This window comes from Macrosteles quadrilineatus, unplaced genomic scaffold, assembly GCF_028750875.1.
Source record: "Macrosteles quadrilineatus isolate MER2022 unplaced genomic scaffold, UCM_ALF_1.0 Scaffold_9__3_contigs__length_116548681, whole genome shotgun sequence".
NCBI classification, from domain to species: Eukaryota; Metazoa; Arthropoda; class Insecta; order Hemiptera; family Cicadellidae; genus Macrosteles; species Macrosteles quadrilineatus.
In genome coordinates, this window is record NW_026542602.1 from 101,315,843 (window position 1) to 101,341,783 (window position 25,941).

The 25,941-nt window shown below is 35.2% G+C and overlaps 1 protein-coding gene across 1 annotated transcript; it reads right to left on the minus strand.

The window, feature by feature from the left end:
* Positions 1-5,429: 5,429 nt before the first annotated feature.
* Positions 5,430-24,886, minus strand: LOC129002369 (zinc finger protein 99-like). The gene is made up of 4 exons (XM_054430113.1): positions 24,607-24,886; positions 21,579-21,610; positions 10,569-10,664; positions 5,430-7,735 (listed from the first exon to the last, which is right to left on the minus strand). The coding sequence occupies exons 2-4, from the start codon at positions 21,600-21,602 to the stop codon at positions 6,464-6,466; spliced, it is 1,392 nt and encodes a 463-aa protein (XP_054286088.1). The 5' UTR covers positions 21,603-21,610; positions 24,607-24,886; the 3' UTR covers positions 5,430-6,463.
* Positions 24,887-25,941: the final 1,055 nt, after the last annotated feature.

Consider the following 25,941-nt stretch of genomic DNA (forward strand, 5'->3'; position numbering starts at 1 on the left):
GGAAACTGTTTGACGATTAGAATAAGGTATCTGCAATCCTAAAATGGTATGGGAAGGGAGGGAAACAGGTCTGCGACAAAGGAAGGGGTGAAGGAAGTAGTAAAGGCAAGCTGTTTGGAGTGTGAAAACTGTTTATGGCGATAAGATTAAAGGTATCTACAAAACTAAAATGGTATGGAAAGGGAGGGAAACAGGTCCGTGACGTAGGAAGTGGTGAAGGAAGTAGTCGAGGCGAGATGTCCGGATTGTGGAAACTGTTTATAACAATTAGATTAAGGTATCTACAATCCAAAATGGTATAAAAAGGGAGGGAAATAAGTCCGTGACGTAGGGAGTGGTGAAGGAAGTAGTAAAGGTGAGCAGTCTGGAGTGTGGAAACTGTTTATGACGATTAGAATAAGGTATCTGCAATCCTAAAATGGTATGGGAAGGGAGGGAAACAGGTCTGCGACAAAGGAAGGGGTGAAGGAAGTAGTAAAGGCAAGCTGTTTGGAGTGTGAAAACTGTTTATGGCGATAAGATTAAAGGTATCTACAAAACTAAAATGGTATGGAAAGGGAGGGAAACAGGTCCGTGACGTAGGAAGTGGTGAAGGAAGTAGTAAAGGCGAGCAGTCCGGAGTGTGGGAACTGTTTATGACGGTTAGATTAAGGTATCTACAATCTTAAAATGCTATGGGAAGAGAGGGAAAGAGGTCCGTGACGTAGGAAGTGGTGAAGGAAGAAGTAAAGGCTGGCAGTGCAGAGTGGGGGGGGGGGGGCGTTTGGGCAGTTAGATAAATGTATCTGTAATACTTAAATGCTATGAGAAGGGTAGGAAACAGGTCTATGACGTAGGATAGTAAGGCTAGCAGTGCAAAGTGTGGGAACTGTCTTTGGCAATTACATTAATGCATCTGCAATCCTAAAATGCTATGGGAAGAGAGGGAAACAGGTCCACGACGTAGGGGGTGGTGAGGGAAGTTGTAAAGGTGAGCAGTGTTGAGTGTGGGAATGGACTTTTTTTATTTTTTTTACGTCAAACACCATTTTACAAGTGGGTTTTAATGTATCTGCAGTGCTAAAATGCTATGGGAAGAGATCTGTACTGTAGGTTAAAATGATTACGAAGCGCGTATCGATACATAGATACATGCAATCGGTTACAATCAAAATTTACAACTGAGTTGACAACAGCTGATTTTTATTCCATAGAGGAAAAAAAACAATTTTCACTCCTTAAATTAAAAACGACTGTTTTACTGCAGTATGACAAAAACAATATAATATGAACCCTTGATGACTCCGCTCAATTTTGTGAATGCCTCTGCGAACGCCACCTAGTTTAAAAAGGACGGTCTAGGGGCCTATTGTCGATCTACTGGTAGGCTCCCAAATAAAGCATCACACACATCTTTTCAAGCAAATCAACTTTTAAAACAATTAATTGCATTGACCAGCTGTTTCATTAAATAATCAGCCTGTAGGGCAGAGTTCTGATAAATTTGTCCATAGGCCTACCTATAATTTTTGGCAAATCTACACACTGAGAGCTTCATTTTGTTGATGTGCCATATTACTGTATTTTTATTTGGTAAATGGCCTTAACCGTTTACATAAAATTTGATTGTATTGCTTGAAAATATCATTTTAAACCCTGTTTAACCAAATAAAATGATATAATCATAAACAAGAACTCATCCTCTAGTTATATAACCAAACATTAAAGCCAAATTCATTTAATTAACTCCAAAATAATATAAACCAAATTCCGTCGACATGTCACCATACATGAACTAGAGACACGAAAAACGAGCTTCAAAATTTACAATGGGATGGGAAGTCTGCTTGTGTTGGTTAGTCTATGACTGCATTCACCTGTATTATTGTTATAAATAACATGATTTTTAGGCTATTGGAAATCATTTGATGTCATATGAAACATTTATTAACAACAGTCAGTATAAAAATTACAATTTAAATCTAAATCATCATTAAACAGTATTTACACAAAGAACAGTGTACAATGACTAGAAACACAACAGAACTTTGAATAATACATTACAGTACTGTACATACAATTTACAATCATACCATAAATCTTTATACACAACAAAATTAGAGCGATAAAGGCCAGTGCACACCACAAAGACAGACGGACTCCTGCAGGTGGATGGGTTTTAGCGAATTTCCCTATAGGGAAGTAGCTATTACCGTAGGTCTCATGGTAAGGCTTGAGCCCGGGACTGATTTACTTTTTAATTTTGATGTCCCCAGAGGTCAAAAACACTAATCGTTCAAATTTGTATGTTATATATATCTATATATGTCAGTGAACAAAATAACTTGAGTAATTTTAGTCCAATTTTGATGAAATTTGGTTTGAAGGTGTAAGGCGGGATAAACTTGAATGAGTTCGTGAACCAGCATGATCGGACGATGGGATTGTTGTTTTACGTTTTATGGGGTACAAATGGTTTTTTCTCATTTGTGACCATCAAAACACAAAATTTCACAATTTATCTCTGGACCATTTTAAAGAGCTTAAAAGACAAATAATTTAGTATATAGGTTTTTATGTGCAGTTATTGGTAACGGAGAACATTCAAAAAATTGTAAATTTAAAATTCTCATGTTATTCTTATGGAGAATATTGTAAAATGTTGTAGTTTGCTTGTTTATGGATTTATTTTGATCATACTTGTCAAATTTATTTATCTATACTTATTTAATACGCAAGCAGGTTTTTTGTGACAATTACTCCTCCGAAACTACTGAACCGATTGACATGTTTTTGGTGTCATTTGAAAGAGCGTAACGTGAAGTTGTGCAGGAAACTTTCTTTTTAGGGAAATAATTAGAGAGTGAGGCACTGGGGCCCTTTTAAGTTTCATATTTCTCCATAAGATTAACATGGGAAACAAAAATTGTTATGAAACTCCAGCTGTTGTACGAAATTAAAAGTGAGAAGAAGAACATATATTTTAATTGTAAAAAGTCGATAATTTTGCTAATTTAACAGTTTGCTACAAATATTTACTGACTTCGTTGAAATGAAATATTTACTATTTGAGTTTGGGTTAGCGTAAATATTACAGTGGAAAAAAGTGAGAGAGCCTGGATAAATTGATATTAAAAAAAAAAACTGCATTAACACTGTGCTGCATTTTTTAGTAATCGTTGAAAGAGCCAATTTGCAAATCATGGAAACATAGGAAAGTCATAAAACACCACTAAGGAGAAGAATTAGAAATAATGTTTTTTGTTTTTTTAATTTCCTAATTGTAGAAAACACTAAAAAACAAGATCAGCTTTTGAAAAATGATAAGATATTTACAAGAAATTTTGATTATATCCATCTGTTATGAACATTTGAGTATTTCCATAATCTTTGAGTCGAATCTTTTAAAGTCATCAGAAATTATGACTATTATTCGTTTTACAATAATGCCTGTAATTCTTGGCAATTGCTCGAATTCGAGCAACAGGGACACTAGTTTTATACTAAACTATTAATATTTTACTAAAAACATACTTTACTAGCCTCCCTGTAGCAGCAAACCTAGGTACCCGTTTAACATAATGTTATTTAAATAGATTTAATTGTATATCAACTCAGGCAAATGGATATTCGCTTAGTCTGCAGGTTTGCTGTGTTGGGGGTATTTTTGTAACGTACTCAGCTGTAGGAGTCCGCAAGAAGACGGATTATCATTTCCCTCCTTCACCTCGTGCTTTCACTTCTTCGGTGCTGTGAAATGAGGGGTAGCAATGATTAAAAAAATTGTTTGCAAAAACTAACTGAAGAAACGGAACTACGTGTTGAACAGGATGAGAATCCCTCACAAGTAGTTGTAATTACAGGGTTTCTAGCGTCCCATAAAAATAAAATTCAAGGAAAATTCCAGATTAAAAATTTCCAGGACAAAACTTGCAAAAAGCCAAACTTACTTATTAAACCTGCTTGTATATTACAACCAATTCTCAGGACAAATTTTGGCGATCGCAGCCACACACTTGATTACTTCTTGCGATTACGGTAACATAAACACATCTCACCACCCTTGACTATGTTTGTGTTTGCAGCGAAATTTGTGATGATTTACCTTGATCATGGAAACGGTCGTGATAATTTCTTGCAATCATGACAACGCTGTAGTCTCCCTTGCGATCGCAATTTTTAACTACGCAAAAAGAGAAAAATCGGTAATCTTGGGCAGATTTTTTTGCTACCATTCACACATTTATTTTTCCCCGTTCTTTACAAAATTCACGGATATTTCCCTGGTCATAAAAATGTACGTACAATTTTTATTTTTAAAATTTATTTTGTGTGTTTTAACACCAGTGGCATTTTTTACGTTTTGAAACGGAACGGTCTCAAGGTTAGCTGAACACCCTGAGTAAACAAACCACAGCGCATCTAGTGGCAATGCCCAGAAGTAACGTTGAGAAAAACCTTTGTGCACATGCGCAGCAGAAAAAGTCTGCAGCAGGGTTCTTCAAAATCACCGAGAGGCGATTCCAAAAAGTCTGTCTACGAACTCAAGCGGACACCGGCCGACGGACCGATTCCTGTGTACGTTGCCACATTTGATAACATGGGGAGCAAATTTTAGTCCATCCGTCTGTCTCTATGTGCGCCGGCCTTTAGCTCCAAAAACATATAGTAATGATAAAATCTATAAAAAAAATAAAGATATACTTAACTGTGAATCTTACTAATATTTTTTATATTTTTGAAATATATTTTGTGATGTTTAGAAAAATACACATGTTTGTAAAATCAATTAAAATATTTATCCATAGGAAAAATCAGGTCTGGGTAGATAGATAATCAACATTTTAAAAAATCTGTTCAGGTAACAAAAACAAATATTTAATAAAGATAAAAAGTCAAAATTAAATTACCCATAATAAATTTTGTGTTTAAAGACTATTATGTCTATAATCAAAATAGTCTGTAATTTACTGCTTAGCATTCTTTTATATTTTATACGAAACAAAATAATTACTGAATATTATGCTAAAATAACAGAAATAATAGTATTTAGTGCTAATGGTACTGAAATCATCATATTTTATTCATTTTCAGTACTGTTTCTTTTGGCACTTATAGTAATGTAGGTACTTTCAAGGTCCCTCTAGAAAAACAGGCCATGCTGCAGCAGTGGCGGATTCAGGGCATGATTTCGGGGGTGGGGGGGGGGTCTAGGGGGTATGTAGTAAAGGAAGGGTCCGAAGCCCACCCATGGGAAATTTTGGAAAATTTGAATTGAAAACTCCTGTTTTTAGACAATCTAGATACATAAACATGATAATTTTATCCCCCCCTTGATCCGCCACTGTGTTGCAGGATCCATGAAGACACACTTGTGGATAGATTCACTGCCATATCCCATATGTTTTCGGTAAATAAGCTGGTTGTTAACGTAGTGTTGCGCTGCAGCATGGCCTGTTTTTCTAGTGGGGCCTACTAACCACTTTCTTGCTACTGTACTAACCGCACTGGAAATAATCAACCAACTGTTTAGAGGCATTAGATCTACTTGCCCAACAGAATAATGAAAACAGTAGAATGTAAACAAACAAATAAATTGTGAGAACACTCGAGTTGCGAGCAGACAATAGTTAGTGTATGCACCTGCCAGTAAAAAAGGAAACATGTTTTGATGATTGACTTTCAAAAAGTGGCCAAATATCTGGGGTTCTACTGCACATTTTTAAAACCCCCTTGTTTACCAATAAGACTCCACTTTTGTCAATATTTTGTAATATAGTCTAGAGACGTGATTTTGGTTGATTGGCTACACCAAGTTATAGTACAATAATAACGATGGAAGGTAATTAAATTTTTGTAAAGTAAATGTTTTCACCTGCATAAACAGGCTGAAATATCTTGTACAAACACAGTAAGCTAAGAATAAACAAATCAAAATTTTTATTATTGGCTCTTAGGCTTATCTTTCACCTACCTAACACGAGGCCAGTAGGCGGGCAGATTACTTGCCTCAGGTAACTTGAAATACATTAGAAGCAAGTAACTTGCCCCGTAATCAGCCTGCTCTACTGGACTCGTGTAAGGCTTAAAAAAAAATAAAATCAACAAGGAAATTTAAGATAAGATGAACCTTTTTTAAGTAAGAAAGGGATTTGGTAATGAGCACCTAATAGCTAATACTCTTAGTAAATAAAGTTAGCACTACATTTTTTAAAATAATAGTGAACAGACAATTTAGACCTCATTTCACTCTTTCATCTTAAAATGTACTTCTCTTAGGTGATGACTTAGTTTGTAGCTTAAGAAAAACATTTATAAAAAATAAAATCAACAAGGAAATGTAAGATAAGAATAAGAACCTTCTTTAAGTAAGAAAAGGATTTGGTAATGAGCACCTAATAGCTAATACTCTTACTAAATTTACCTTGTCAAAGTTAGCACTACATTTTTTAAATAATAGTGAACAGACAATTTAGACCTCATTTCACTCTTTCATCTTAAAATGCACTTCTCTTAGGTGACGACTTAGTTTGTCTTTACGTTTAAACGAGCTGTTACAAATATGACACGAGTAAGGTTTTATGTCAATATGGATCAAATGGTGAGTTTTCAATTTATCTTTTCGCAAAAATACCTTGCTACATATGGTACAACTGTACGCTTTAGCGCTGGTATGAATTAGAGCATGGCGATTGAGGATTTCCTTGTTTTTGAACTTTTTCCCACATGTCTTACACTTAATGTAGTTTAGATCACAGCATTTTTTCTGGTGAACAAGCAATGCTTTATTTTGTTTGAATTTTTTCCCACACAAACAAACACAGAGTCGTGATGTTCTGTCCTTGAGTGGCGTTTGCTGTTTTTGCATACCATCAACATCCTTTGCATTTAGTTTTTGCACACTATTAACCACCTTTCCAGTTACCTTTTGCACACTAACTACCTTTGCATTTAGTGTTTCATGTTTCAGCATGACGTGACCTTTTAATTCATCACAATTAATAAACGCCTCTGAGCAAAATCTACACGGGTAAGGCTTGGCACCGGGATGAGTCCTCCTGTGACGCTGCAGCCGATCATTTCGGCTGAACGATTTTTGACAAATAGAACATTTAAATGGTTTCACATTTAGATGCGAAAGTCGATGACGCAATGCATGATCCCTTCGAGAAAATTGTTTAAAACACAAATCACATGAAAAACCATTAGATCCATTTCGACTTATGTTTGCTAGTTTTTCTTGCCTGGAAATATTACAAACTTCACAAAGTTTTATAAACTCCGCTTCATTTTCTCCGACATTTAGCTGTATGATGTTTTCAAATGTTCCACAAGCAATACACCTATCTTTTACACACTTGTCTTCTTTTAAGTGGGCAAGTTTTATGTGTTCAGTCAATTCGTATCGTTTCTTAAATGAGTCGTCACACATATCACAGGAAAACTGTTTTGAATTGTCATGTGTGGCTTTGTGCCTTAACCAGTCATTTTTAAATTCAAATACTTGAGAACACTTGTCGCAAGAATAATCGTTCAAAATGTTCTTGCTGTATATACAGGTGACTGGAGGAGTAATGTAATATGAACATGTCTCACAAGTAGACAGAAGAGGTTTTCTTGCTTCGGGATTGACTAACTCAAAAGTTTTGAAAAAATTTCCGCAAATTTCACACATTTTGTCTATTAATTCAGATTCTAATTCCCGAACTGCTTGAAAACCACTTTTTTCTTCAGGTTCGCTTGAGCCCTCCATCATCTAGGACAAAAACATTTTTAATTAAACTAGTTTAACTTAAGACATTTTAAAAGCACATTAATAGAAATTTAAAGGCTACGGACAATAAATTAATTATAATTTTAAAAGAAGTATGTTAATGATATTTATGTTGTTTACGGTTTATTTGTAAAATGTAAGTCATCTGTTATAATCCTATCTTCTATTTTAGTACAAAAATGTTCATACCGCAGGAAACCTCCAGACTAAGCAGATTTCCATTTCACTGATTGGAATTTTTATTTAAACAAGAGACCACCCATGTGCAAACTGCACATTAAAAAAAATTCAATTTTATAATCAACTAGCTGTTACCCACGGGCTGCTCCACCCTGTTTTTTAAAACTATTGATTGGTTAAGTTAAGATAAAATAAACAAAACAGAATACAGTAATGGTAATACGGACAAATAATAACAGCTGAGGTATTTTTAACATTAGGTAAATGGAAATTTCCCTTTGGAAAGCAATTACGACCTTATAGGGCAATTTATGAAATAATGGATAATTTTGCGCAAGGTTTCTCGTCATGATGAACATTTTAAGTATATGGTTGATGGGGGTGTGACTTGTAGTTTTCTCAAAAGTTCATGGGTACTTTTGGCTTTATATATAGATAGCTAAAATAAAAGGTGGTATTTCACTAAAGGTTCTTAGACCAAAACATATAGGATAATGTAATTATAGTCCGCCCGTTTGGCTATGATACCCAGCGGTTTAGGGCTTTCTCGGAACTCAACTCACTCTCTCGACCCGCTCGTCGAGCTGGCCGGAGACAAACAGTGACTCACCCACTGTCACAATCCCACAGATCTGTAACTTTTTTTGTTTTAAGTTAAAATAATTTGTCTTTATAATTTTGAGTTCTACATGAAATTCCAAAAATAATGAGCCCAAACACGATGTGGATACTTAATATCTACGATCTGAAAGTAGTCACGGCCGTAGTACAATTACTCTGAATCGTCACCAGCTTTGTCCGACTTTCAGATCGTAGTTACATCGTTTTTGGACTCATTATTTTTGGAATTTCATGTAGAACTCAAATATACAAAACACAATTTAAATCTTACAAACTTAAGATAAAAAAAGGTACAGATCTGTGGGACTATGACAGTAGGTAGGTAAACTTTTTATCAACGGCCAGCCTGGGGAGCGGGTCTGAAGGGTCAGTCGAGTTCCGAGAAGGTTCCTAATCCGCTGGGTATCATAGCCAAAGGGACGGACTATAGAACTGGTGAAATAAATCTTTAATTGAAGTAAAAATTTGGAAAGAAACTGAATTTATGTTTTTTGGTTGAGTAATACAATAGATAAATGAATGATGATGCTTGATGGCAAATCTGTGCGTGCTCAGATAAATTAAATTGTAATAGGAAAACTAAGTACTCAAAACGAATGCGATTTAAATCTGTTACAGTATACTCTTGATCATCCGAGCCCTGGTTATCCAAGACCTCGGGTAATCCGATTTAGGCCTAAATATATATTTACTAGCCGCCATACCCGAGCATTGCAACGGGAAGAGAAAGCTAAAGAGAATAATCATGTTCTATAGATCTGCTGTATAAAAATTTAAATAACTCGTAAACAAAGTCAATAAGTTGATGAATTATAAACTATCACAAATAGCCCTATTCGCACAATATCACAAATTATTTATTACATTAAAAACAAAAACACATATAACTGTAAAAAATCCTACTCTGTCATAAATTCAAACAAAAAATTAATGGTGCCACACCCTGTTGGTAGGAACAGTTGTCAAAATTCTTTCATTCCTTTTAAGTATGAACACTCATAGGGTTAACACGGGAAATTCCAGACAAGTAAAACATTCGCTTCAGTTTAGGTCTATACGAAAATATTTTTTTTAACTCTACAAAATTGTATGTTTTTAAATTAAAAAAATGTTTTTGTGGGTTAAAGATAAAGAAAAAAATATTAACTAATAACTCTCCCCTCCTTCAAATATTGTTCCCATTGTCAATCGTTGTTGGAATAAATGTAAGTTTACAAATTGTTTATATATTTTTTTAATTGGACGATATTTTATGGTGTTAACGTGCTAACGGACACACACAAACCCAAACACAAATATATATGGTTTTATATAGGCTATGTGAATTTGAGCAGATGGGGTTTTTGGGCTTTGGGGACATTAAAACATAAAAGTAAATCGGTCTTGGGTCTAAGTCTTAACATGAGACCTACAGTAGGCTAATAGCTTATTTCCTAAAAGGAACATTTACTAAAACTAAGACTAATTAAAACATAAAAGCAAACTTTATAAGTAGCGTCACATCCTAAGTACCATCTTAACATGATAATACCATAGACTAACCAACACACAAGTAGACTTCTCATCCCATTGTAAATTTTGAAGCACGTTTTTCGTGTTAAGTTCATGTACGGTGACACTGGGCGCTAGTGTCAACGAAATTTTGTTTCTATTATTTTAGGGTTAATTTCTTCATTTGTGCTTTACTGTTTGGTTATTTAACTAGGGGACAAGTTATTGTTTATGATTAGATCGTATTATTTGGTTTAACAAGGTTTTAAATGACTGTAATAACGGGAAACAAATTGTAAACAAAACACGATCTCTACATAAGCCGTACAGAACTAACAATAAAATTGTCTTCAGCTGTTCCATAAGGATGAGAAATCTAGGAATATGTTTTATCTATGATAATACCTTCTATTTAAATAATACAACTGGCTCTAGCTGGTTTATTTAAATTGGATGTATATTTCAGTATTCAAAACACTTTGTTTTTAAACTTTAGTTACTTGTTAAAAACCAAAATCATTACCTCCTCCTCAAAAATCTCCCAAGATTTGTCAAGTTCCTCAATTTCTACCTCTGGTTCGACAGGTAGCAGCCAAGAGGATGCAGTTGGCGTTCTCTCCTGTGAAAATACAATAAATAGAAAAGGTCCCCTGGTTAACTACAGGATGCAGTTTGGAACTGTAGATGAGCCAGTATGAAGTTTAAAATTAGAAGTGAAGTTGTGAGCTTCTGCATACAGTAGATTCCCTCTTATCCGGACACCTTTTGACCGGACATCGGTTTAACCGGATTACAATCGGCAGAAATGACATCTCTTTAACCAGACAATTTTTATCAGCACATTGGTTTTTAACCGGACTAGATCGGCAGGAAGTGGGCAGTACTGAAACGACTGTTCTCGTGGGAAAGATTTGAGACCAGTGATCACGTGTCTAAATACAATGCTCTCCTAAATTTATTTCAAATATCACAGTAAACGGTCCGTTTTAACAAGTTTTTGGGGACGTCGGTTTAACTGGAATAACCGTTATCCGGATTGGCCTCAGTCCCGAGGAGTCCGGATAAGTGGGAGTCTACTGAACAGCCATGCCTAAGCTGGGGCTCAATGTTATCAAGAAGTTAAAAAGTCAATGAATGTTTATTAAACATCAACACAGGTATTATGTTAGTATTAATGTTATACTAGCAGAGTACCCGTCCTTCGTACGGGATTGGCATATAAATATAAATGCTTATTGCAGTTATACTCAAGCTTTTCGTTTGCAAGGCACAGTTTGATCAAATTTGCTTCTTTATTTTACTCTCAACTAACCTTTTAATCTCATGCGCCTCTGGGCCCATTTTTACTAAAGTCACATTGAGTATAAGTTGTTCCTAGATATAGATATTTCAAAGAAGTTTGCATACAAATACTGATGGCTGTCAAGGAAGTAGTTCCACATACGGGCAAACACTGATAGCTAAGTGAGTCCGGCCACCTGTGTACAATAAGAGTATTTTTCTGTATATGAAAATAATTTATAGATAAAAAAACTTTTTTAAAACAAAACGTTTTAAAACGCACTAAAAAGAAGAAAATAATTTATAAATATGTGGATAGTATAAATACTTGTAAGATTTAAAAAAGAAAAACGTGGGGTGCATGCAATAGATAACTTACAATTACCTTCACCTATTGAACTAATGTATTATTATGAATTACATGCACCTCACGTTTTTCGTTTTAAATGTTACAAGCACTTATACTCTACTGTACACATATTTATAAATTATTTCCTACTTTTTAGTGCGTTTAAAAACGTTTTGTTTTAAGAAAGTTTTTTATCTATAAATTATTTTCTACTTTTTAGTTTTTAATGTGTGTGGATGTTAAATCTATTTCAAGTATCTATACTGTTCATTGAAATGGCGACCATACATAGTAGGTATTTTAAGCCAAGTATGAATGGAGATGAGTGTAGAATGAGTGGCACGATCTTGTAGTCTTGTTAGTGACTAAGGCCGACATATTCCTTAGACACAGCTGTAAATTAATAGCCCAAACAGCTAATGGCAACTAAGGGACCTACAGTTTATAGTGGAATCCGAATTACATTTTTCCTTGGTATATACAAATTGGTCTAATTATCAGGATAATACTGCGGATAGTCGTAGTACTGACTTGTGCGGACGTTAATCCACACGAGGGAGTATCGCATCCACAGTTCATGCCTATAAATATCCACAATTCGTGACCTCCAGTCCCAGATTAAGACAGAGGCATGTGGGAAATCTAAGGTTTATTTGAGTTTCTTTTCATATAATTATGTATTAGATTGAATGTATGGCCTACCTACTAACTATAAATATATCAATCTATTTAATTTATTGTTTACTTTATAGAATCTATACTTATTTAATACGCAAGCATGTTTTTTGTGACAATTACTCCTCCGAAACTACTGAACCGATTTACATGTTTTTGTTGTCATTGGAAAGAGCGTAACGTGAAGTTGTGCAGGAAACTTTCTTTTTAGGGAAATAATCAGAGAGTGAGGCCCTAGGACCCTTTAAAGTTTCGTATTTCTCCATAAGATTAACATGGGAAACAAAAATTATTATGCAACTCCAGCTGTTGTCAGAAATTAAAAGTAAGAAGAAGAACATATGTTAATTTTAAACAGTCAATAAGTTTGCTAATTTTACAGTTTCCTACAAACATTTACTGACTTGGTTGAAATGAAATATTTACTATTTGAATTCGGGTTGGCGTAAATATTACAATGGAAAAAAGCGAGAGAGCCTGGATAAATTTATATATTCTGTTAACTTATGTACATCTGGAATATTTCCATAATCTTTGGGTCGAATCTTTTAAAGTCATCAGAAATTATGAACGTTATTCCTTTTTAAATAACACCTCAAATAATTAGAAATTGCTCGAATTCGAGCAACAGGGACACTAGTATTAAATAAATAACAATTGACATTTTTAACAAACACCTTTATATCTGCAATCAGATGGTTTATCTTTATTTTTAAATGTTTGTTTGTATAAAGAATCTCTTGGGAGCATAACCCTTACCTCTTAACCTCTGCTCTTCGAACTGTCAAATTTTAGTATTTACAGCTGTCTTAATCTATATATATAAAAGGCAAAGCCCTCACTGACTGACTCACTCACTCACTCACTCATCACTAATTCTCCCACTTCCCATTTACCTAGGAGGCTGAAATTTGGTACACTGATTCTTTAGGCATTAAATAGGAAAACTAAGTTGTTTTTATTCTGATCGGATTCTCGGGCTCCGCCCCAGTGGCTATGGAGTTTCCCATGTTAACCTTATGAGTACTCATATTTAAATGGAATTAATGAATTTTAACAGCTGTTTCAATTAAACAAGTTGGTTCTGTTCTATGATGTTCAATAGCATTAAAGTTACTACAAGGATTACCAACAGGGTGCAGCACTATTATTTTTTTTAATTTATGACAACAGCTAATTTGCAACCAAAAGGTGAGTGAGCGTAGCGAACGAACTTCAACCTGGAGGCGAGTTAGCGTAGCCAACGAGCTAACCTGAAGGCAAGTGAGCGCTGCGAATGAGCTCCAACCTAAAGGTGAGTGAGCGTAGTGAATGAACTTCAACCAGGACGTGATTGAGCCATGCGAACGAGCTCACTTATGAAGTAAAACGGGGCAAAGCCCGCGGGTACAGCTAGTTGATATATATTTACATTCTTTCAAAATGTAAACATGGAAAATTTGGAACCCTATGGGGCGTAGCCCAAGGGAAATATGAAAATTAAATTATATAATTTTGCATTGTCATCCATTTGTGAGCTATGTTTCAAATTTCAAGTCTCTAGCTCATTGGGAAGTATCAAAATTTGCAAGAAAGCGAGTTAATAAAAACAAGCCCATGGGGCGTAGCCCAAGGGAAGTATGAAAATTAAATGATATAACATTGCATTGTCTTCCATTTGTGAGCTATGTTTCAAGTATCTAGCTCATTGGGAAGTTAGTATAATAACCCCAGTATGCCAACACTGGGTTAAAGTTTCCCCAGGCACATTTTGAATGTGAGAGAAATTAGGCAAAAAAGTGCCCAGTGCTTCCTACCCCTGATTACCTTCCAGTCTGATTGTTCACTGATGACCTAGAAGTCTATAAGTAATATAGTAGAGCGTCAAAAATCCGAACCAATTGGCACAGTAGGTAGTTCAGATTACTGATATGTTCGGATTTTCAAACATAACCTAGAAATGCTAGACACATATCAGGCCTACAACATTAAAAATACAGTTCTAGGAAAATCACAGCACTGAACTGAAATAAAAACTGGTTTTTGTACTAAAATATGTTCGGTACATTACTGTAATTCGTTTCTTGAAAAATTTTGTAGAGTTAATACATTGGAAACAAACGAAACACTGACTGACTTGGCCCTTTCACTTGTTTTCCCGCCAGGCGCCAACTGTTTGGCCCGCGAAATTGTAAATGTAAAACATCTGTTGTCTCTGTGCTAATTCAATATTTTAAAACCCTAAAAAGCGGTTCAGATGGATTTTCGACTCTCTACTGTAGTGCCAGTTTTGTAATGGTAGATGCTTTATGTGATAAAAGTCAGTGAGGTATTACTGTGAGGGGACTTTTTATCCCACATGGGCATTGGTGTAAGTCAACATGTTATGTCTGCAGTGAGCGAAGTACACTGTGTATTGATATTTAACTACGATTGCTTTCATAGCAGTGAAAGCCAGTTGAGTGGATCACGTTTCGTGGTTTTTAATAAAGCAATAAATAAATCAATTGTTTATATAGATATAATACAAAATACAACTATTTCATCAATTTCGCACAGAACTATCAACATCTATAACAAGTTTCATTAGTAAAGAAGTGGACATTACATATTCTTTGTATTAGTATTTTTCCTGTGTTTGCTTGCTAATGTCAGACAGGCCCGGACTTAGGGCTTCAGGGGCCCCAGGCAAATTTGCCAATGTGGCCCTCAGTACGAATATACGATTATATACACAATATTATGTGTCTTACATGATTTTAACTATTATAAGCATTGTAATGGTGAAATAACATTTAAACCAGTTAGAAAATCAGTATGCTGCATTTTATATGGCCTGTTAATACAACCAAAACCTTATTATCTGTAACCAGATGTTTTATTTTTACTTTAAAATGATTGTTTTATATTTTTAGAATATCTCTGAAGCAGAACCTCTTAACCCCTGCTCTTCTAATTGTCAAATTTAAGTATTTACAGCTGACTTAAATTTATTGATAGCCTATATTTACATTCTCTCAAAATGTAAGCATGAAAAATTTGGAAGCCCATGGGGCGTAGCCCAAGGGAAATATGAAAATTAAATTATATAATATTGCATTGTCATCCATTTGTGAGCTATGTTTTAAGTTTCAAGTCTCTAACTCATCAGGAAGTTAGTATAAAATTGATTGTAAAACTTGTACTGGACAAGCCCATGGGGCGTAGCCCAAATGAAATATGAAAATTACATTATATAATATTGCATTCTCATCCATTTGTGGGCTATGTTTCAAGTTTCAAGTCTCTAGCTCATTGGGAAGTTAGTATAAAATTGATTGCAAAATTTGTGCCGGACAAGAAAGCGAGCTAATAAAAACGTTTTAAAATAACGAACATTAATTAATCAAGGTACAGTAAATAAGGCAGAATGCAAAAACTTGGAAAGCTTTACTCTATTCTATAACACTTGCGGCAACAACCGTGGTGCTTTCCCTGATTGCAATAACATCCACCATGATTTTTCAAGATTTTGGATATCTGTGCTTGTATAAAAATCACGCCATGTGGGGATTTCCTACAATTGTGTCAACATACAAATGAATCCCGCGATCACAGCAGTTCCGTAATCATTATTTAGGATCACCTCCAATTCCACAAAAATTTCTCTAGATCTCGGCAACACATATGATAATGTCTTCTAATCGGACAACATTTCTTTTTCTTCCAAGCGACCATGTGAACCCCTTTATTTTACCCAACGACGGGTTTGACACTCACATGACTACCACTCAAGGTAACCGCAATGATGGTATCATTGTGTTTACTAACAAATCACTATCAGCGACTGCACGACAAATCACTCTGGTGGATGTTCATGGGTTATCACTGGACTTTGGGAACTGCAACAAGAACTTCAATTTACTTGCACTTTACATAACATTCAACAGCAATTCAGTACAATTCACTAGTGAACTTGAGACTTACTATCAGAACATAGATAGAAACAAAATGTGCATTTTCATGGGTAACATGAATTTAAACCTTTTGAGCAGAGGATATACTAATTGACCTCTACTTAAACAGTTTACTTGGCTCCGGCCTTGTACAGTGTGTGGACAGGCCGACTAGAGTCACACAGGACACTGCCTCCTGCATTGATCACATATTTGTACGTTACTGTGACATGACTGCTGTCCGCGCTGCTGTACTGCACACTAGCCTCACCGACCACTATGCCACCGCACTCACTATACATGACACTACATACACTCACGAACACGCATTTAACATTCACACTGCAACCGGACCTCCTCAAACTTACCTTGATCACACCCTACTCACTCAAAATCTCTCTCAGACCGATTGGGGACCAGTCCAAAGCTGTCTAGATGGCAATCTGTGCTCCGAACTCTTTTACAAAAACCTTGAATTTGCGATAAAAAATTCAATAAATCCAATAACTACAAGATCATCTATACGTAAGAGAATTAAACCGTGGATTAAGGACAGTTTGGTCAAATCAATATGTACTAGAGACAAATTAAGTAAAGCTGCACACCGTCAACCATTTAATGATAATCTACAAACTTATTACCGGAATTATAGACAAAACCTAAGCAGTGTATTAAAAAGGGCCAAAAGAGACTTTTACAGGGAAAGACTCAACCAGTACAGTCAAAATTCCAAATTATTTTGGGGACTGAGCAATGATCTTGCTGGCAGGTCATGTAATAAAAACTCATTTCCAATTGAAAAGTTAATTCCTAACACGTCTGATCATACACAAGCCACAAAAATGTGATTGCAGATGATTTTAATTTCTTTGCTCCTGTTGGAGAAAATTTATCAAATCAGATAGATGCGGACGGGACCCTGGTGGTTGTTGACTCTGACTGACTCTACTTTCACACTGAAAACTGTTTCTGCACAAGACGTACTACGACATATCTCTGGGCTGCGTGGTGGCTCAGCTCCCGGTCTGGACGAGGTCTCGGCTGATTTACTCAAACAAAACGCACTCATAATTTACATTCCGCTGCTACACCTAATCAATTTATCTCTACTGACTGGTATATTCCCGGCTCAATTTAAAACAGCAAAAGTTATTCCTTTATTCAAAACAGGTGATCCAAAAGATAAAAACTATTTTAGGCAAATCTCACTGTTAAGCGTATTTTCCAAGGTTTTGGAGCGTATTGTTAAGGAACACCTGGAGTGGAGTACCTTCAAAGTAACAATACACTAATTCACAATTTGGGTTCAGAAAAGATAAAAACATCTCTGATGCACTTTTTGAAGTTTGTAAATATATAAATAATTAAATGATTAATAACAATCGATCTATGCTAATGTTTTTAGATCTAAAAAAAGCATTTGACTCAATTGACAGAAATTTATTGCTAACAAAATGATTGGAACAAATCTGTGTCAGAGCCACTGCTCTCACATGGTTCAAAAACTATTTATCTGACAGACATCAAGTAGTTTCCATCTGCGGTGTGAATAGTGATGCAAATTTAATTGAGTATGGGGTTATTCAAGGAAGTACTCTGGGGCCTATACTTTTTCTAATTTATATAAACAACATTTCTAAACTCAACCTAAATGGTGAACTGTTTTTATTTGCCAACGACACTTTAGTTTTGATAAAGGGTTGTTCATGGGAGGATGTCAGGTCCAAAGCTCTTGGTGACCTCTCAATTCTAAAGAAATGGTTAGATCAAAATGTGCTCTCACTTAATGTAACCAAGACTAAATTCCTTCCCATATCACTCAGTATCAGCACTGATTATAGTCTAAACAATTTGAAGATTCATTGCTGCAGCAACCATAACCGAGCAACCATAAGTTTATCTTGTAATTGTGAGTACATTGAAAGGGTAGATTATTATAAATATTTGGGTGTTTATTTTGACTACGGAATGAAATGGACAGAGCATGTAGATTTCTTGAAGAAAAAGATTTGTAAATATATCTATGCTTTTAACCAATTGAGTGAAATTTTAGATGAGGATGACATAAATCGCATATGTGCAATCCTTGATTTCATTTGGAATTATTTGCTGGGGAGCATGCTATCACACCACCTTGGAACCCTTGAATGTAATTCAAAGATCAATTTTGAAAGTTGCTTTTAGAAAAAATAAAAGGTACTCCACTGACATTCTATTCCGTGAGACGGGAATACTACCGGTCAGACATCTTTTCATCCAGTTCCTTCTTAATCACACATTCAAAAACTCAAACACGATTCTTACAGCAGTCACACATCAGCACTTCACAAGATACTCACACAATGTTAGAATATCTGTTCCTCAGCTACATAAATCAGTTCTAACTACCAACTGTTTTTATGTTGAAATCCTCTGTCAAAATTTAATTCAAAAATATGATATTCAACACGTTTTTAGTTTACCCTCATTACAGAAATTCAAAAGCCACATTCTTGTTTTACTGCACTCCATTACCAAAGGAGAGGCCGAGACTTTGATTAGACCAAACCATACTTGACTCTGACTAAAAATCCTCGACCCTTATACCCCCTCACCCTCCAAATGTCTTCTTTTGGAGACATTCTCAACAGCATTTCCGTTTTCTTTTAAATAATTAAGAAAAAAATTTCCCAAATTCAGTTTTTTGCCCTTAAAATTTTGCAGACTGATAACAACCAGGCCTACACACAGGCACCTGCCCATGTAGGCCTATCATCCCATAAGTATGGCAGATTCATCTGACAATAGTTGTACTACTGTAGTTAATCTTGCTCTCTGTTTTTATTTATCTTTCTGTAATAATATTGGGATAAATAAACGTATTTCATTTCATTTCTTTATACACAACCACAGCAATAGGGACAACACATGTGATGATTTCACCAGGTTTTGCCATTATCGTCTCCAGCGATTTGGTCAAATCCTTTGACTATTTTTGGGGATTCTAACCGTCACAGACCTTTTCCACACTCCGCACTGCTGGCCTTTACTGCTTTCTTCACCACTTCCAAGGTCGTGGACCTGTTTAAGTTTGCGATTTATGAGATGGATCCGTGAATTTGATTCATCGACCGAATTGTTTAAGATAAATGTTATTTGTTATAACTTATTTAGCTACGTAAATCAAATCTGTAAAATACTTTACCTAAGGGAGTACATATTATTTATGACTGTACCCATTTAATCAGTGGTTGTTTCCAAATTGCGACTTAAATGTTAGGGACTTAAGACTTTCTCTGTATCATCAGTGGTCATCATCCAAGTTTTGTAAAAATGTGTATTTTACGTCCTTATTTTGTAACCATCATGGCAACCCATAAGGCCAATGTTAAAATTTAAAAACTTTGAGTTACTTTTAAATTAATATAGGCATTATTAAAAATTAAAAAAAAATATTCGTCTAAAAAACCATCCAAAAATTTGACAAAACAACCTTGGTAAGTTTGGCTAAAATATGTTCAGCCATTATTGAGTTTATGTGTTCTAAAGTTTGCATTGAAGTTGATCCCAAAAAGCTTTGCTTCGCTCCACTCAATGAAGTAATTAAATACTACTTTTATTATTTTTGGAACATTGTGTTGGTATTCTAAAAATAATATATATTTATGGTAAGGGCAGCATTGTTTGGAAATATTTGAACCCCGGTATACTGTAGGACCAAAATCGGTGGGAACATTTCTAATATGGTACTGTGAACACTATCACTTACTAACAATGTAAATAAATTATATTTGTGAAGATTTTTTTATATTGCAACAGCTAGTCTCAGTAATCGACATTCTATAAGCTTATTAATATTCTTAAAAAAAAAAAAACAAATTGAACGATTCCTTGAAGAGACAGAAAACTATATTGAGACCTAAAAACGTGAATAAGCTGGCTTTAGGACTAAGTTACAATGATAACCAACACACAAAAAATATGCCAGATGTGATTTCTGTCCAAGAAATCTAGAAAAAGAAACCACCAAGAGGTGCTAATTATGGTAAAAGCATCTGCAAGGACCGTGAAGTAGAAACTTGTATTGGAGGGAAAATTTTGAAACGTATGTTTTAATGTCCCTGGCCTTTTATTTTGTAGATAGTGTATTTTGTAGTATATTTAAGATAAATAAAGGTAAGTTTGTGCTTTTGTAATTTTGGTGTGTCCACGACCGTACGTAGTCATTTCATGTAATAGACATGGTGTTAATTTTTGTTGATACTATATTTGAATTGCTGTATTAACCTAGAAATCCACTTTGCCCCCTCAAACATGAGGTGTAGGGCTGCCACTAGAACAGAGCCAAATAATACATGATTTCACGACCGGGGCATCACGACCATCACAGGTTTTTTTCACGACCAAAATAGTCTTATTAAGTACCGGTACTGTGTTATGGTCGTGAAAATAAAATTAATTAAATATCATTGTAAATGTCACAGTTTAGTTTAATTGCGACACAAATCTTTCTTATAACAGAACAATTAATTGAAGGATGTAAAAAAATTGAGATTTTGAACTATGTTTACATTGACAGGTATTTTTATTTCCTTATAAGGTAACGCTTGTATTGAGTATAGCGTTATATATAAAACTATTACATTTAAAAATAAATTATGGTTTATCAAGTCTCGTGGAATAGGCTATGATAAGAATAAGAGTAATGGAATAAAAAACCAATGAAATAGAAAAATTAAAAACGTTTTGAAAAAAAAATTATAATGTGCTATTCTTGAAAACCTAAGTTTTAAAATTTAGTCTTTTGGCTGTTTCAATGTCTAGACGCTTAGTTTTTCAATTGAGATTTTCTACATAATTGAGTGCATATTAGTTGACAATAAGGTTTGCAATGTGTTATGAATAAATTGCTAGTTGTTTTATTTATCAAATCCAATCAAACATGATGGGGAAATATTTTCTCCGTGCGAGCTCTCACATTATGTTGATAGGCGAAGGCTATCTGGGGTTAAAAGCAGTGGCGGATCCAGAGGGGGGGCGAAGGGTGCGACCCCCCCCCCCTTGGGCATACATATTTATATTTTTTTACTGCATGTAATACATTAGTGCATACAAATTGTGTAAAATAATTTGTCACACTTACTTTGACAAAGAAATGGTATAAAACTGCCATTTTGGAGACCCCAGGTCCGCCCCCCCTTGTTTGTAACCAATTTATCAAACTTCTATGTTGGTTTTCTGGTAATCTGGCTCTCTGTGTACTACTCTAACTCTTGATCTTGGTTTACCCAAGTAAAATTGACTGATTTCGGAGTAAAGTTGGATATCAACTTACCTCATCTTCTTCGATGCTGTTCATTCTTCAGCCTGAAAAGTATTCAATTAACTTAATTTAAAATGTACGGAATATAAAGCAAAATTTAAAACATAATACTGTAAGTAAAATAAGCTTAAGGTCAAGGCAAGTAAAGTAAGGTTTAAGCCTTATTGAGTTAATGGCCACAAATTTGCTGGATTTTTCAAAACCGGGACTCTTTTGAGTCCCAAGATGCCTCTTTGGAACACTTGGACATGGACAGTGAAATCAGTGACTCTAGCCTATGACAGCAACACTAGGCCCTACTGCAGACCCTTCCATGTAACAGTACACTAAAAAATTGGCCTAAGGTATTCTCATAGAAAATTAGGTAGCCTAAATATAGTAGCCTAATAAACTTAATGAATAAATGTGGGACTCATTAATCTTAAACTAGAGGTCGCCCCAGGGTCGAAAACTCTACCAAAATAGGTATTGAGTAAACTTCTCTACTTTCACCCAAGGCTATAAATAAAACATGTGATTGGAATTTATTCCATTTGTTTTGATTTTCTGTTTAGCCTATATTTTGTCACCAGTGGCGGCGATTGGGCTTGAGAGGTGGGGGGGGGGGGGGGCGAAATCTAGATTTATTGTTGACATAATTCTATTTTATAATTTTGATAAATATTCCTTGTGAAAGTGGGGGGGCAACTGCCCCCCCCTAAACGCCGCCTCTGTTTGTCACCATCATGGCAACCCGTTAAAAGGCCCATGTTAATCAAGTTTAAGTTTTAATTCAGTAAATATTTCCGAGGCCCAACTCACCTAAAACGTCTTAGGCCTAAGTTATAAGACGTTTTTAAACTGTTCCTAGACACCAACACTACAACTTTCTTAAATGACTTGTTTGTCGCCGAGGCTTCCTTTGACTCTACAATCGTATATAGGCTAATATCAAAAATAACCTCTACCATGGTGGAAATTTTGGGGTTTGGGTGAGGGAAAAACAAGCTTAAACATAAGTGACAGGTCAGTTCCTTTTCTTGACGCCACATCTAGATTACTAGACACCTCGCGTAGCCAAACCTAACCTAACCTAACCGTAATCTGGGTGTGGTGTTTAGTAATCTAGGTAATGGTGTCTAGTAATCTAGGTGAGGTGACGTAGGAGGTGCCTAGTATAAATTAATCAATGCCATCACATTAACGCAAGTTTTAGGGGCTGTAGCAGAGATGTCTGAGGGAAAACTTGCTTAAACATTGTGTTAAAGCAGTGCCATTACTAGACACCACACCTAGATTAGGTACTAAGACACCTCGCGTAGCCTAGCCTAACCATAATCTGGGTGTGGTGTCTAGTAATTTAGGTAATGGTGTCTAGTAATCTTGACAAGGTGTCTAGTAAAGAAATCTGCCCTATCACGGTGCGTTTAAGTGAGTTTTTCAGGCGTAGTGTCTAGTCTTCACGCCTCGACTAGCGTGGTGTCTAAGTTACAGGAAGCCTTGGTGACAAAAGTCATTTGAGAAAGTTGTAGGCCTAGTGTTGGTGTCTAGGAACAGTTAAAAAAAGTCTTTTAAGTGGTAGAACATTTTAGGTGAGTTGGGCGTCAGAAATAGTATAAGCCCCTTTAAACACTAGGCCTAATTTGAAAATAAGTTAATGAACCCTGCTTAGAAACACACAAACCGAAACCCTGGTCCTGTGAGACTCGGCTTTAAAATACATTAACGCTGGGCTTCTTAGACGGGCATGTTATGAACAGACAACCTGTCAAGGTCACGGCACCCACCAAAATGAACAAAAAATACCTATTAACAGGTAGGGGAGGAAAAGGTGGGAAGGTAAGTTATATTGGGGGAATGGAATCCCCCAAGTGGTAATTATTCCGTATAACTTACATGCCTCCAAACGAATTTATAATTTTGATATCTTACTTTGAGTTTTTTACCTCCTGAATCCAAATATACCATTATTTTTCACAGCTGATGAATATTTCTCACGATATCGCCGTAATAATATACAACATTACAATAAACAAGGTGGGTAGGATGGATGACATTTACAAGTGGAATGAACTATGGGTTAAGTAAACCAACCAGCTGATTGTTTTCAATCATAGTCAAGCAAATGGAAGTGACAACTTTAATTAGGCCCGTATTACACTATCATAGTTCTATGACATATATCTATTATCATATGTCTTTGATGAAAATTATTACAGTGTAATGTACCAACTATTATAATGGTTTTGAACTACGGTATGATAATATGTTCTCCTTGAGAGAACATATTATCATATATTTGATAATATAATATGTCATAGAACTATGATAGTGTAATACCGGCCTTAGCTAACTCTGATTCTGCAATATGAAAATCACCTGATTAAGTTGCACTTTTCACTTTCTAAGACCAATAAGTTAATAATGAATTATTGTTGCTTCAGCTCAGTGGTTGAAAATGCCTGCCTTTTCTATTTATTTGCAATAGTCATACCAGCGAACACATTAACTTATTATTATTATGTGCTCGCTGAGTCATACAGATGATATGAATGTAATCAATTTTGAGTAAACAATTTTACCAACATGTGTTTTTGAAAACTCCCGTGGGCCTGTCAGACCGGGGTTTGATATAAGTGTTAATTCATTTTGTGTTGCTAACTTATTTAACTTATGACTCTATTTTAATTTAGGCCTATAACTTAAAGGGGTTCTGCACATCTACAGGCAAATATATTTTTAACAGTAGCATTTCGGCTACAGTTTCTTAACTGGGCTATGCTAATATTGATTGAAACTATCGATTCGATAAGTAAACCTTCATGCGATTTTTTCACCATCAGCAAGTTTGGTTGGTTAGGTTAGGTTATGATAGTTTTATTTTAAAATAGATATATTTAAAAATATCGATTATTAATCAATATTTTCAATTCGATAGTTTCAATCAATATTAGCATAGCCCAGTTAAGAAACTGTACCCGAACCTGGGATGCAGACAAGCTGAGAAAGAATAAACATGCTTGACTAATAAGATAATGGAAAAATTGATTAGGCTACTTACCTTGGGAGTAACTTGTCGGCCTAGGAGTAATAATCACCAGTAACAACAACTAACAATGAAGGGCTAAGAAAGGTTTAGTGTATCTTAGTGTGTGAGTGTGTCACAAGATTCTTGGGTAAAATTCACATTAAAGAAGGCTATTTTTTTTAACAATAACTTAGCCTATATGACATGTTCAAAGAATATATTAAGCTAATGTTAAATGTTACAAATGAAATAATAAACCCTAGGTCTATCCTTCCAAAACCAGGCCTATCACAACAAGAACAAACTAAATGTACTGCCTGTCAACTGTAAAGTTTCATTCTACATTCTAATTTTAAATTGCCATTTATACTAATAACTTGTATTTAGCTATCTTAAAATACATGTTTGTATTGAATAATTAATTATTTGTGTGACTTTGTTGACTTTTACGTCTGTCTGTATGTGTATACCCTATCTCTCTGTATGACCAGTGTTGCCACACAGCTCCGGAAGAAATCCGTCCTCACAAGTAATCCGCGCACAATACGTTTAAAATACGTGCACAATCCGCGCACTCTGTAAATTAACCTGAGTCTAATAATATAGTGCTAGAAAACAAGTTTTCGTCACTCCTTAACGAAAGTAACTATTTTCGATAACAGCTGATATCAATGAAAGTAGTCGTTTCCCAAGCTCTAATTTAGGGCGAGGGAAAATCGATCAGCTGATTTTCCCTCGCTCTAAATTTACTTTTCCTCGCTCTCAATTAGTTCTCCATTTATTCACTACGCGCGCCAGTGTTTTGTTACGGTTTAATTTAATGATTTTAATCAGCTGTATGTATTTTTAAAAGTTGTGTTATTCTGTTATTTTGATGTTTAAACAAAATTTATTGAGAAATATACGTAGGTTTCTTTTTAGAAGATTTTATTTTATTTTGATGTTCAATCAAATTAATTGAGAAATCAAATTGTTTTAATATACTGAGGTCTGCTATTCTGTGTTAGTGTATTTTTGCGTCGTGATGAAAAGTATCGTTCATAACTCGTACCGAAAGTTATTATCCGGCACTTGCTCCATTATTCCCGTCCTCGGCTTCGCCTCGTACGTGAAAATAGCTCTCACATACTCGGCTTCGCCTCGCACGTGAAATTGGGGTTCCCTGTGTTCGGCTTCGCCTCACAAAAAAACTTGGGCGCGCGACGGAAAATGCCACTTTCGGTCCTAGTAATGAAATATACTATTTCCAATAATTTTATCACCTATAACGAAATGTAATACTCAAAATATGTTACAGGATGTTTTACACTTACCGTATGTGTGCTTTCAATATTGATTGAACAGATACCAAAAAGTATTCAGTGAAAA

What these genes read in the sequence shown, in the direction of transcription:
- LOC129002369 (XM_054430113.1), bottom strand. Translation starts at nt 21,602, where the DNA reads ATGAACAGCATCGAAGAAGATGAG. An exon ending in ACAGCATCGAAGAAGATGAG is followed by an intron (nt 10,665 to 21,578) that starts GTAAGTTGATAT and finishes GTATTTTCACAG; the next exon opens with GAGAGAACGCCAACTGCATC. An exon ending in GGGAGATTTTTGAGGAGGAG is followed by an intron (nt 7,736 to 10,568) that starts GTAATGATTTTG and finishes TTTTTGTCCTAG; the next exon opens with ATGATGGAGGGCTCAAGCGA.